Below are 13,105 nucleotides of genomic sequence, written 5' to 3' on the forward strand. Positions count from 1 at the left end.
AGCGCCTGCCTTTGGCCCAGGGCACGATCCTGGAGTCCCAGGATTGAGTCCTGCATCGGGCTCCCAGCATGGAGCCCACTTCTCCCTCTGCCTGTGTCTCTGCCTGCCTCTCTCTCTCTCTCTCTCTCTCTCTCTCCCTGTGTGTCTATCATAATAAATAAATAAATAAATAAATAAATAAATAAATAAATAAATCTTAAAAAAAAAAATAATCAGGGGCTCACGAGGTTTCAGGTACCTTACAAGTGTCTCAGACGCCGTTTCTAAGCCCATGAAAGGTCTGGATAGTCCCTTTCCCAAAGTAAATTTAAGTGGCTCCAGGTCCCTCTGGGGAAGGACTGGAGGACAATTTTTTTTCATATCCTTATGGTGATTATTGGGGCAATCCTTCTCTGAGAGACCAAGCGTCCTTTCCAACCAGTGGGCTCTCAGAACCAGCTCAGATCTAGAGCAAGGGAGCAGGATTTTCCACTGCAGCAACTGACATTTGCCTTCCAATCACAAATTCTTCATTTTTTTTCTGGTTATTCAAATCAAACAACACTGTAGTCGGCTGCCCATCTGTCACCCCAAGAACACTACCACAAATCCCTGTGGCTCCAGTCATTCTGGTTGCCATTCCTGTCTCCGGCAAAAGCAGAAACACAGGAGGTACATACTTAAGGTGGGACCCCATCCAGGTGGGCTGCGTGTGGTGGGTCTTCAAACCACCAAACTGGACCAGGAGCCAGGTGTGCAGCCTCAGGTGTGTGCTCCAAGGTGAGCCCTGGGGGTGGGGGTTGCAGCCTCAGGTATGTGCTCCAAAGTGAGACCTCTGGGCAAGGTGGTGTGCATCCCCAGGTGTGTGCTCCAAGGTGAGCCCTGGGGGAGGCGGCCCGTGTGCATCCCCAGGTGTGTGCTCCAAGGTGAGCCCTGGGGGAGGCGGCCCGTGTGCATCCCCAAGTGTGTGCTCCAAGGTGAGCCCACGAGGCTAGTGGGTGGGCGTGGGGGGCGTAGTCTCAGCAGGGCTCCAGGCGCTTCCTCCGAGCCTCAGGCGGTGAGGGGCTTAAGGCGCTCGGAGGCACCGACTGTCCCGAAGGGCCCAAACCCACCCACTCAGCAAGTGTGCCCCACATCCTCTAGTCCCCGGACGTGCCCCACACTCACTCAGCGGCTCTCTTCCTCGTCGCCTGCCCCGGGGCTGGGGCGCCCTGTCCAGTGAGGTTCCCTGGGTCACCCGGCCGGGAGCACCACCCGCCCACGTGACCCCGCCCCGAGGCAGCGCGCCTCCGGTTGGTCCACGTGGACCCTCCCAGCTGCCTGTCATCAGAGCGGCCCCGCCCACCGAGAGAGCTCATTGGCCTTCGCCCCGAACAGGGGCGGGATACGGCGGAGACGCGCCCAATTCGGCCTTCGGGAAGGGCCCCCCCGCCGCGGGTCACGGAGAGAGCCGAGCGGCGCCGCCGAGGGCCGAAGAGAGCCGGAGAGACCCGAGTGCGACCGGAGAGGCGCAGGCCGGCCGGAAGCGGGCCCGAGCGCAGCCGGAAGAAGCCGAGTCCGCCCGAAGGGGGCTGCGCGCGGCTGGACGTTGGGCTTGGTCCAGCGGGCGCCATGGCTGCCGAGGGGACAGCTGTGGCCGGAGGCGGGGCTGTTGGCGACCGGCTGGCCAAGGACAGCTTGCGGCAGTCTCAGTGCCCGGACGCGGCCCCGAACCGGCGGCGCGGCTCGTCGCTGTCCCGTGACGCCGAGCGCCGCGCCTACCAGTGCTGCCGGGAGTACTTGGGCGGGGCCTGGCGCCGGGCGCGGCCGGAGGAGCTGAGGGTGGACCCTGTGAGGTGGGAGGTCAGGGGTCAGGGGTCGAGCTCGGGCCTGGGGACGCCGAGTCTCCGCGGCCCCGGGGCACGTGGGGAGGGGGCGGGCGGGGTGATGACGGCGGGGCAGGTGCAGCGGCCGCGGCCTGAGCGCGCCCTGCTCTGGGTCTGCAGCGGGGGCCTCAGTAACCTGCTGTTCCGCTGCTCGCTGCCGGACCACCTGCCGAGCGTTGGCAAGGAGCCCCGGGAGGTGCTGCTGCGGCTGTACGGGGCCATCCTGCAGGTGAGGGCGTCCTGCAGGTGAGGGGGTCCTGCTGGCGAGGGGTGTCCTGCAGGTGAGGGTGTCCCGCAGACGAGGGGTGTCCTTGCAGGTGAGGGCATCCTGCAGGTGAGGGGTGTCCTTGCAGGTGAGGGCGTCCTACAGGTGAGGGCCGTCCTGCAGGTGAGGGCCCTCCTGCAGGCAAGGGGTGTCCTGCAGGTGAGGGCGTCCTGCAGGTGAGGGGTGTCCTTGCAGGTGAGGGCATCCTGCAGGCGAGGGGTGTCCTTGCAGGTGAGGGCGTCCTGCAGGCGAGGGGTGTCCTGCAGGTGAGGGCGTCCTGCAGGTAAGGGGTGTCCTGCAGGTGAGGGCGTCCTGCAGGTGAGGGCCGTCTTTGCAGGTGAGGGCATCCTGCAGGCGAGGGGTGTCCTTGCAGGTGAGGGCGTCCTGCAGGTGAGGGCCATCCTGCAGGTGAGGGGCGTCCTGCAGGTGAGGCCATCCTGCAGGCGAGGGGCGTCCTGCAGGTGAGGGGTGTCCTGCAGGTGAGGCCATCCTGCAGGCAAGGGGTGTCCTGCAGGTGAGGACAGTCCTGCAGGTGAGGGCTGTCCTGCAGGCGAGGGGTGTCCTGCAGGCGAGGGGTGTCCTGCAGGTGAGGGCGTCCTGCAGGTGAGGGCCGTCCTGCAGGCAGGTGAGGGCGTCCTGCAGGCAGGTGAGGGCATCCTGCAGGCAAGGGGGTCCTGCACATGAGAGCTGTCGGGCAGGTGATGTTTTCACCGAGGCCCAGGGCCCAAGTAATTTGTAGATTCTCCTACTGGAGCCTGGTTCTGGAGTCTCCAGGCAATAGAGCAAGAAGTGCCAGGAGGGGGTGGGGAGCAGAGCCTCCTGTGTTTGTGACCCTGTCCCCCGGGTTGTCCATCTTCCTTCAGGGCGTGGATTCCTTGGTCCTCGAAAGTGTGATGTTCGCCATCCTGGCAGAGCGGTCGCTGGGGCCCCAGCTCTATGGAGTCTTTCCAGAGGGCCGGCTGGAACAGTACATCCCAGTACGAACCCGGCCCCGACCTCCCCGAGGCACCTTCTGCCCCCAGCCCCGTCCCCTTTCCAGTGCCTGTCCTCATGTCCCTAACCCCAGGTAGGGCCTTTACCCAAGACCCTGACTTCCCTCCCACTTCCATTCCCCACCCCTTCCCCCTCCTGCCCCAGCCCCCTCACCACCCTGATAGGCTCCTGGGTGCAGAGCCGGCCACTGAAAACCTGTGAGCTTCGAGAGCCGGTGCTGTCCGCAGAAATCGCCACGAAGATGGCCCGGTTCCATGGCATGGAGATGCCGTTCACTAAGGAGCCCCACTGGCTGTTTGGGACCATGGAACGGTGAGTCAGGAGTCGCCTTGGGGCTCCTGCACACCTGTTCTGAACCCTGATGCTGGCAGTTATTACGCTGGCCTGTAGCTGAACGTGCCCATGACTGCCCAGGCCTCCAGCTGAGTGGATCAGGTGTCCCGGTGCCTAGCATGGTCTCCCACAGAACGGGCTTCCGAGTAAGGCAGACAAGTGAACAGAGACAGAAAAACGGCCGGGCGTAGACAGGGAGGCGGTAGGGAGGGACGGAGGCAGTGTATCTTCCTCTCCGGGCTTCAGGTACCTGAAGCAGATCCAGGACCTGCCCCCCACTGACCTCCCCCAGATGAACCTACTGGAGATGTACAGCCTGAAGGATGAGATGGGCAACCTCAGGTGAGGGGCAGCAGCACCCGGCACCTAACCGGGTCCTTCCCCAGGATTTACCGAGGGTGGGCTCAGGCCCTGACCCACAAGGGGGACTGACCCTCCTCTAGTCACTGCTGCTCAGGACCCTTGCCCCTGTTGCCCCGCAGGAAATTGCTCGACTCCACCCCATCCCCAGTGGTCTTCTGCCACAATGACGTCCAGGAAGGTAGGACAAAGCATCGGTGTCTCCTAAGATGAGGGGGGCAGAGGGCCCTGAAGTGACTGCACCTCCACCCATTCTCCCAGGGAACATCTTGTTGCTCTCAGAGCCAGAAAACACCGACAGACTCATGCTGGTTGACTTCGAGTACAGTAGTTACAACTACAGGTGAGAGTAGGATGGCATCCATGGGTCTGTTCCCGCAGCAGCCTGGCAGACAGACTAGGCCTTCCTCTCTGCGTCCCGGCTGCCCAGGGTATTTGGGGACTGAACGTCTACCTTATTCCCCCAGGGGCTTTGACATTGGGAACCATTTCTGTGAGTGGGTTTATGATTATACTCACGAGGAGTGGCCTTTCTACAAAGCGCAGCCCGCAGACTACCCCACCCGGGGGCAGCAGGTATGTGGACTGGAGGCTGGGGAGCAGGACCTGGCCTCCCAAGGGAGGAGGAAGGTGAGGTCTGGACAGAACAGCGAGAAAGGGTGTTCACGGGGACGTGCTCCGCACTCTCTCCCCATCTCCTGACTCGTCTGTCCACCTCAGCTCCATTTTATTCGCCATTACCTGGCAGAAGGCAAGAAAGGTGACACCATCTCCCAGGAGGAGCAGAGAAAACTGGAAGAAGATTTGCTGGTAGAGGCTAATCGGTGAGGAAAGATGGGTGGGAGGGGGTTAGAGCAGGGTGCTGAGGAAGAGGGAGGTGGGCCACCTCTGGGGTCGGACGCTGTGGGGTTAAGGCAGTGGGGGAGGAGTCTGAGCTTTGGGGCTTGACCTGCCTCAGGGGTGGGATCCAGGGGATCCCAAGTGTGCTGTGAGCCCCTGTTTTTCCTGCCCTCCTTAGATACGCTCTGGCATCCCATTTCTTTTGGGGTCTCTGGTCTATCCTCCAGGCATCTATGTCCACCATAGAATTTGGTTACTTGGTAAGTAATGCAGATGAGGGAGCAGCAGGTGGGCAGTCCAGGTGTCTGGGCACCCTGGGGTGGGGGGCACGGGCGGGCGTGGGAGGCCGGCCCAGGCCCTCTCACAGGTCTTTTTCCCTAGGAGTATGCCCAGTCTCGGTTCCAGTTCTACTTCCAGCAGAAAGGACAGCTGAGCAGCTTCCACCCCTCATCCTGACTCTCCGGCCCCCAACTCCTCAGATGGCTCCTGGAGCCTCCAGGGCAGGACCTTGGAGGGAGGGGCGCAGAGCAGGGCACCCTGCGGACTGGGCTGAGCCCTGGAGTGAGCCTGGGGTTGAGGGTCGTGGTGGGACAATCCCGGGCTGTGCACCCTCAGAATAAACAAGCTGCTTCCCTCACACCTGGTCCTGGCTCTGGCTCTGCCCACCCCGGGGAACGCGCAGCCTGACCTGCCCCCTGAGCTGAGCCTCACTGTCCCCTTCTGGAAAGCAGGCAGCTGGGTGCCGGGGCTGACCCGGGTCACAGGCCCCCTGGCTGCAGCTCCCCGACCCATACTGGAAGGACCTGGTGGGGGGCGGGGGGGGGGGGCTACCCTGCTCGCAGGCGCACAGCTGACGCCCTGGCGACCTTTTCCCTACATTCAGCTATTTTTAGCTCTAATGCTCCCATCCTCACGTGAGCCCCGGGCGCCCCCCCCCGCCCCAGGTTCTCGGACCTCCGAGCCACGCCAGCGTGCAGAGCCCGCCCCCACCCCGGTTCCCACCACACAGAGGAGGGGATTCTGGTCGCCGCCCCACATCTGTTTGCTCGACCCAAATTTGGGAGTGGGTGTCAGGTTCCCGGCAGGGGCGGGGCGGCCAGGCCTGAAGGACGTGGGGACACGGGCCAGACCGACTGGCCCCCCGCGCGGACGGAAGCGAACCCCAGCCGTGAGTGGCACGGGGCCCCTCGCGCGGTCGGGGCCCCCACCTCGCCGCGGCTCCAGGGCTCCCGGCCCCTGCTCCCCCTGCCCCCCTGCCCCTCCAGCGGGGCCCCCGGATCCGATCGCGGCGCGAGGGTCCAGCAGCCGTTGGGCAGGGGGCGGGGCCCCGAGCGGGGGCGGGGCGGGCGGGGGCACCGGGGGTGCGGGGGTGGGGGCACCGGGGGCGCCCCCCCCACCGGGGGGCGCGGGGGCGGGGCCGGCCTCAGCCCGCCCGCACACCCCTCCAGGTGAGGGCCAACCTCCAGGATGGCGGAAGCGCACCAGGCCGTGGCCTTCCAGTTCACCGTGACCCCAGACGGGGTGGACTTCCGGCTCAGTCGGGAGGCCCTGAAGCACATCTACCTGTCCGGGATCAACTCCTGGAAGAAACGCCTGATTCGCATCAAGGTGGGCGCAGGTGGTTCTGGCAGGTGCGAACAGTCTCCCCGGAGGCGAGGCCAGATGTCGGCGGCTGGCCCCCCCCCCCCCCCCCCGCCCACCGAGGCTGGAGGCTGGCCGTCATGCTGGGTGATAGGCTCCAGCAGTGCAGAAGCCCCAGGGGTGCTCAGGTGTGCAGGGCAGACAGGGCGCAAGGAATAGCAGCCCCCTGGTGAGTAAGAGGTGCTGCAGGTAGGGGAGCGTGGAGGAGGAAGAGCACAGCAGGTGAGGAAGGGAGGAGGCCCCGCAAGACCCGGAGCTCAGCTGCCTCCTCCCCACGGCCTTTCTCGCTGCAAGCTGCCTGTGTCTGCCCCGCAGAATGGCATCCTCAGGGGCGTGTACCCTGGCAGCCCCACCAGCTGGCTGGTCATTGTCATGGCGACGGTGGGCTCTTCCTACTGCAAGGTGGACATCTCCATGGGGCTGGTGTGCTGCATCCAGAGATGCCTCCCTGAGGGGTGAGAAGCAGGGCTCCCGGGGAGGGCGGGGCAGGCTCCTGAGCAGGGCACAAACCAGTAGTAGCCCCTGGAGGTCCTAGGGGCAGCCCTCCCGGGGGGCCACTATCATCTGAGTCCTACTTTCTAAGTTTGAATGTAAGGCCCTCGGACATGAGGGTGCCCAGGAGTGCTCTTCATCAACGCCTCCCCCGACGCGATCCACCACGGTCAGAAGTGCAGAGTCAGACTCCCCCCGCCCCCCAGCCTGACCTCAAGTGGACCCCCTGCAGCCCTCTCCCTTCCCCGGCAGATGTGGCCCCTACCGGACCCCACAGACCCGGGCACTTCTCAGCATGGCCATTTTCTCCACTGGGGTCTGGATGATGGGCATCTTCTTCTTCCGCCAAACCCTGAAACTGCTTCTTTCCTACCACGGTTGGATGTTCGAGATGCACGGCCAGACCAGCCACTTCACCAAAGTCTGGGCTGTGAGCAGGAGCCGGTGGAGGGGTTCAGGCATCTGGTTTGAGACTCTGGGGACCTCATTTGGGGTTGTAAGCTGGGAGAGGCAGGTGGGGCACTGGCACCTGGTGCGTGGGTTTGTCCTGGTTCTGAGGGTTGGGGGCCCAGCTCCTCAAATGTGGCTGTTTCTGTTATTTCCCCTGGTTCTCACCAGAAACATTCTGTGTGCCCAGATCTGTGTCCGCCTGCTGTCCAGCCGGAGGCCCATGCTCTACAGCTTCCAGACATCCCTGCCCAAGCTTCCTGTGCCCAGCGTGCCGGCCACAGTTCAGCGGGTGAGGGTTCGGGTCAGACATCCCAGTGGGGCAGGCTAAGCTGGACTGCAAGGACTTCTCCAAACATCAGGGACCATCCCCTGCAAAGAGCGGGGTTGAGAGCCATGGGGCCGGGTTGGCAGGGGGGCAGGACAGAGGCGGTCATTGCTGTTTGGCCCCCACGCTGACAATGACTTGGCTGGACAGTACTTGGAGTCTGTGCGGCCCTTGCTGGATGATGAGGAATACTACCGAATGGAGGTCCTGGCCAAGGAATTCCAGGACAAGACCGCCCCCCGGCTGCAGAAGTACCTGGTCCTCAAGTCATGGTGGGCAACCAACTATGTGAGTCCCCTCTTGGGCTTACCTCACCCTCCTATGTGTGTGTGGGGGGGTCCCCTGCCTCTGACCCCTCCCTTCCTTCCGCAGGTGAGTGACTGGTGGGAAGAGTATGTGTACCTGCGCAGCAGGGCGCCTCTCGTGGTGAACAGCAACTACTATGTCATGGTGCGAGCGGGCCCGGGGGGGCGGGGAGGTTGGGGGAGATCCTGGAAGAACAGTCAGGGCAGCCGGGCTCCTGAGGACCCACAGCCTGACACTGTCACTCTCCGAGTCCCCCGGGCTCACTGCCTGGCCCAGCCCAGGAACTGGCCCTTCCCGCCATGGCTCTGTTGCTGGCATCCCAGCCGCAGGTTCCCAACCATCCTGACACCACCACCAGGGAGCTTCTCCTTTCGTGCCTTCCCTTTGTGTCACTATGTGAACCCAGAGCTGCTTCTCTCAGAGCTCAGCCCCTTGCCCCGCGACCAGCTCTTCTCCGGCTCCCAGCACCTGAGGTGCCCAGTCAGCCAGGTGTCCCCACAGCCCAGCCACGGGGCTCCATAGCGTGCCTCTCCTTTCCCGCGGTCTCCCGCTGTCCAGAGCTGTTCCGAGTCACGTGCCCATGTCCCCTCCCCCACAAAGCTGCCCCCCCCCGCCCCACGACGTACATACAACTTGCCTGCAATAGGTTTTAAACTATTTCTCAATGCAAAATAAAACATGAACAAAGTAGGTCATGAAAAAGCTCAAAAGATTCCAGCTGAGCTGAGGGGCGATGTGCTGGGTCACAGGTCCATCTGTGGCAGCGCATGCTGAACACAGGTGCAGGGTGGCCTGGGGAAGGGAGTCAGGAGCCCCGGGGCCTCAGGCAGGGAGACCCAGGCAATAGCAGCCCAGAGAGATCATGGCACGGCACCTGAGGCTCTGCTCTGTCTCCGCAGGACTTCGTGCTCATCAAGAATACAAACATCCAGGCAGCCCGCCTGGGCAACGTCGTGCACGCTATGATCATGTACCGCCGTAAACTGGACCGCGAGGAGATCAAGCCTGTGAGTTGTGTGAGGCGGGCGGCGCAGCCAGGAGAGACGGCCGCATCTGAGCTGCGCTGGCCTCCCCCCAGGTGATGGCCCTGGGCATTGTGCCCATGTGTTCCTACCAGATGGAGAGGATGTTCAACACGACCCGGATCCCGGGCAAGGAGACAGGTACTGGGCCACAGCCAGGTGTCCGTGCTCGTGCTCGTGCTGTGCTGGGGCCGTCAGGACCGAGTCCCCCCACCCTCCCAGCTCGGGGCCTGCATGCTAGGTGCCCTCCAATCTGCTCGTCATCACCAAATGTCCCAGGTATCTCAGGGTCAAGTAACTGTGACAAATGCTTGGTTTGTGAGCCGTCCCAGACACCACGTGTCCGCAGGCCTGATGCCAGTGCTGGGACCCTGCGAGCCAGGCAGGTGGCCTGGGTAAGGAGAGCAGGAGGGGTGGAGCTGCAGAGCAGGAGGGGCTGTGTGCTGCGGGTCCAGCTCCCGACACTGGGACAGTGTGTGTAATTTCCTAGAGCTTCAGCTTCCTCTTCTGTGAAGTGTTTCCTAGGACTGTTGGCATTGCACAAGAGGTACGGGAGCCCGGCACAGGGCCTGGCTCGATGGCGGCACCGCCACAGCCCCGCACAGGGGAAGTCCAGGTGGAGGCCTGCAGCACAGGGTGGTGCGGGAGCAGGGAGGTGCGCCCGGCCCAGGCCTCAGCCCCTGCCCCCTGCCGGCTTCTGCCCCAGACCTGCTGCAGCACCTGTCGGACAGCAGGCACGTGGCTGTCTACCACAAGGGCCGCTTCTTCAAGCTGTGGCTGTATGAGGGCTCCCAGCTGCTCAAGCCCTGCGACCTGGAGCTGCAGTTCCAGAGGATCCTGGACGACCCGTCCCCGCCCCAGCCCGGGGAGGAGAAGCTAGCAGCGCTCACGGCCGGGGGAAGGTACCAGCACCCCACGGGGACAAGGGCCCACGCGCAGGGCACCCAGAACCTGGGCCCAGTGGCCTGGCAAGGGGCATGCCCACCGGCAGGGCGCCCCCTGTCTGGGGTAGGACCCTCTGTAGCCGGGGGCACTGGTGGCCATGGCGGCGTCTAGCCACGTCTGACTGGGTGGAGGTGGAGCAAGTGGGGCAGGGATTCCTCCCGGACGGTCCTGCCAGGTCCGGGGTGGGGGGGGGGGTCCTCCACCGCCCACAGGGACCCCACTGCCCTCCCTGCCCTTGTGCCCCAGACTGGAGTGGGCACAGGCGCGCCAGGCCTTCTTCAGCTCCGGCAAGAACAAGGCTGCTCTGGATGCCATCGAGCGAGCTGCCTTCTTTGTGGCCCTGGACGAGGAGTCTCACCACTACGACCCCGAGGATGAGGCCAGCCTCAGCCTGTACGGCAAGGCCCTGCTGCACGGCAACTGCTACAACAGGTGTGACACCCTGGCCGTGGCCCTCCACCGGCCTCCCCATTCCGCGCCCGCCTGCATCTCCCGCCTCCCCTCCTGCAGGTGGTTCGACAAGTCTTTCACGGTCATCGCCTTCAAGAACGGCCAGCTGGGCCTCAACACAGAACACGCGTGGGCAGACGCCCCCATCATAGGGCACCTCTGGGAGGTGATGGGCCAGGGAGGGGTCCTGTGGGGCCGGCTGGGTGTGGGGCACGAGGCTGGCTCCTCAGCCTCCCCTTCTCCCTGCAGTTTGTCCTGGGTACTGAGACCTTTCACCTCGGCTACACGGAGACTGGGCACTGCCAGGGCAAAGCTAACCCCGCGCTGGCCGCTCCCCAGCGGCTGCAGTGGGACATCCCTGAGCAGGTGTGTGGCCAAGAAGGGACAGGGATGGGGGGCACTCTCAGGGGGAAGGGACAGAGCTTGTCAGAGTCCAGGGAGGTCCTGGGACCCTCTGGTGGCCAGTGAGCGACCTGGGCGTGACCCTGGCCCATGGAGCATCTGCCGGCCTCCCGGCCCAGGCCCCTCAGGGGGTCTCCCGTGTTTGTGGATGTGTCGTCCCCTCCAGGCCTCCCCCTGACCCTGCAGCCCCGCGTGCCGAGCTCTGCCCCCAGCTGACCTCTCCCTCTGCTGGCAGTGCCGAGCGGTCATCGAGAGCTCCTGCCAGGTGGCCACGGCACTAGCCGACGACGTGGAGCTGTACTGCTTCCAGTTCCTGCCGTTCGGCAAAGGCCTCATCAAGAAGTGTCGCACTAGCCCGGACGCCTTCGTGCAGATTGCCCTGCAACTCGCCCACTTCCGGGTAGGGGCCGGGCCGCGGGGGCAGGGGGTGCAGCCTCAGCGGCCGCACTCACCCCCTGCACCCCCCAGGACAGGGGCAAGTTCTGTCTCACCTACGAGGCCTCCATGACCAGGATGTTCCGGGAGGGACGGACCGAGACCGTGCGCTCCTGCACCAGCGAGTCCACAGCCTTCGTGCAGGCCATGGCAGAGGGGTCCCGCATGGTGAGCGCCCGGCTCCGCCGCCAGCCACTTAGGGGCCAGGCCACTCCTCACCGCCCCACCCCTCACCGCCTCACCTCTGCCCCCCAGAAAGCTGACCTCCGAGACCTCTTCCGGAAGGCTTCCAAGAAACACCAGAATATGTACCGCCTGGCGATGACAGGGGCTGGCATAGACAGGCACCTCTTCTGCCTCTACGTGGTCTCCAAGTACCTGGGGGTCAGCTCCCCTTTCCTGGCTGAGGTCAGCATGGTTGGTGGCGGTGTCCCCTGTCCCCTGCCCTGCAGCTGCCCTCCCCGTGGCCCGTCCAGGCCTGGGGGCCTGGTTCTGAGCAGCAGTCTCCCCTTGTGGAGCTGCCGTTCTCATGAGCGTGGACAGACAGACACGTGGCTGTCGGGTGCTGACAGCACTCGGAGGCAGAGAGGGGAGGCAGAGGGTTGGGGTGAAGGGGTCCTCCAGTGTCCACACACTGGGGCAGGGGCACAGCAGCCCCAGGGGAGGGAGCAGAGCCCAGGGAGAGACAGGCTGGTAGGACGGGCCGAGGGGACCGTCAGGTCACAGGGGCCTTGGGGGTTCTACGCAGCTGCGTCACCCTGAGAACAGACGGGGAGTCTGCGCACCCGCTCAGGCTGTTGTGCAGGCACCACCTGCTGACAGGGACGTGCCAAGCGCAAGGCAGTTCACACAGGTGTGTCTGCGGTGGCCTCTCTGTTGCAGGTGCTCTCGGAGCCCTGGCGCCTCTCCACCAGCCAGATTGCTCAATTCCAGATCCGCATGTTCGACCCAGACAAGTACCCCAAACACCTGGGCGCCGGTGGTGGCTTTGGCCCTGTAAGTGCTCTTGGAAGGGCACAGGGGAGCAGGACTGGGCCCCAGCATCTCAGGGGGAGGAGGGCCCTGAAGTCAGGCAAGGACAGTGGGCAGCTATTACCCGGGCACAGGCTGCAGCCGCCTACACGACACCCCGCGGCAGCACAACCGACCGGGCCCAGGACTGGTCGCTGCCCTCACGGTGCAGAGCCCGGGTCCCCCACCGTACGCCAGGGCTGGAGACACTCGGGGAGAGGCAGCGATCTCAGGCCTCCTGGGACAAACACTGCCCTGGATCCCGGTAGCACCTGTAGCTGCAGGGGCAGAGCTCCTCCCAGCAGTGCCCCTGACCTCAGGAATGAACCCCTTCCCGGGAATCTGGGGACAGCAAGCCCTGCAAGGCTCGTTTCCTTCTCTACCATCTGTGCTGTTCTCAGGTGGCAGACGATGGCTACGGGGTTTCCTACATGATCGCGGGCGAGAACACCATCTTCTTCCACATCTCCAGCAAGTTCTCAAGCTCAGAGACGGTGAGTCTCTCCTGCCCCTGCTCAGGCGGAGGAGGAGGTGCCCCCCAGAGCCCTGTGGGCTGGGGACGAGCCCTGGGTTGCAGGGACAGAGAGACAGGGGCTCCCTGCCAGGGTTGGTCTGAGCTCTTGGCTCCCGCAGAACGCCCAGCGCTTTGGAAACCACATCCGCCAAGCTCTGCTGGACATCGCTGATCTTTTCCAAGGTCCCAAGGCTGACAGCTGAGGGCTGGAGACAGGCCAGCTGCCCTGTCATCCCTGCACTGTGGAGGAGGGGGCCCATGGTTGGCTCGAGGCACAGGGGTGGCCATGCACGGGTGCCCAGGCTCCAAGGACACCTCCGGCAGCAGGCCCTCCCCAGGCAGATGCTGCTCCCTGAGGGCCCAGGCAGTGGAAGTGGGGTTTAGCACGGGGGCGGGGGGTGGTGGTGGTGGTAGAAATTCTGGTTTTCTTTTTCTTGCTAATAAAGATACTAATAAAGATAAATCTCTGTAATTCTC

At 64.1% G+C, this 13,105-nt stretch overlaps 2 protein-coding genes across 13 annotated transcripts; both read left to right on the plus strand.

The window, feature by feature from the left end:
- The first annotated feature begins 1,527 nt into the window (after nucleotides 1-1,527).
- CHKB (choline kinase beta) lies at nucleotides 1,528-5,272 on the plus strand. Its single transcript, XM_072843383.1, has 11 exons — nucleotides 1,528-1,814; nucleotides 1,965-2,073; nucleotides 2,973-3,086; nucleotides 3,281-3,414; nucleotides 3,682-3,777; nucleotides 3,918-3,976; nucleotides 4,057-4,138; nucleotides 4,263-4,371; nucleotides 4,516-4,619; nucleotides 4,814-4,895; nucleotides 5,017-5,272. The coding sequence occupies exons 1-11, from the start codon at nucleotides 1,591-1,593 to the stop codon at nucleotides 5,089-5,091; spliced, it is 1,188 nt and encodes a 395-aa protein (XP_072699484.1). The 5' UTR covers nucleotides 1,528-1,590; the 3' UTR covers nucleotides 5,092-5,272.
- A 246-nt stretch (nucleotides 5,273-5,518) lies between these two features.
- Nucleotides 5,519-13,105, plus strand: CPT1B (carnitine palmitoyltransferase 1B). Of its 12 annotated transcripts, none has more exons than XM_072843358.1 (19): nucleotides 5,519-5,803; nucleotides 6,084-6,266; nucleotides 6,592-6,731; nucleotides 7,021-7,282; nucleotides 7,406-7,507; nucleotides 7,694-7,831; nucleotides 7,916-7,993; nucleotides 8,749-8,856; nucleotides 8,928-9,150; nucleotides 9,578-9,773; nucleotides 10,063-10,248; nucleotides 10,327-10,432; nucleotides 10,516-10,632; nucleotides 10,904-11,068; nucleotides 11,137-11,271; nucleotides 11,359-11,511; nucleotides 11,986-12,099; nucleotides 12,516-12,608; nucleotides 12,748-13,105. In XM_072843358.1, the coding sequence occupies exons 1-19, from the start codon at nucleotides 5,534-5,536 to the stop codon at nucleotides 12,829-12,831; spliced, it is 2,853 nt and encodes a 950-aa protein (XP_072699459.1). In that variant the 5' UTR covers nucleotides 5,519-5,533; the 3' UTR covers nucleotides 12,832-13,105. The 12 variants fall into 12 exon arrangements, with proteins under 12 accessions (XP_072699459.1, XP_072699463.1, XP_072699460.1 ...); XM_072843362.1 differs by having other exon boundaries at nucleotides 8,928-9,012; XM_072843359.1 differs by having other exon boundaries at nucleotides 7,021-7,264.

This window comes from Canis lupus, chromosome 11 (assembly GCF_048164855.1).
Source record: "Canis lupus baileyi chromosome 11, mCanLup2.hap1, whole genome shotgun sequence".
In the NCBI taxonomy this organism is placed as follows: domain Eukaryota; kingdom Metazoa; phylum Chordata; class Mammalia; order Carnivora; family Canidae; genus Canis; species Canis lupus.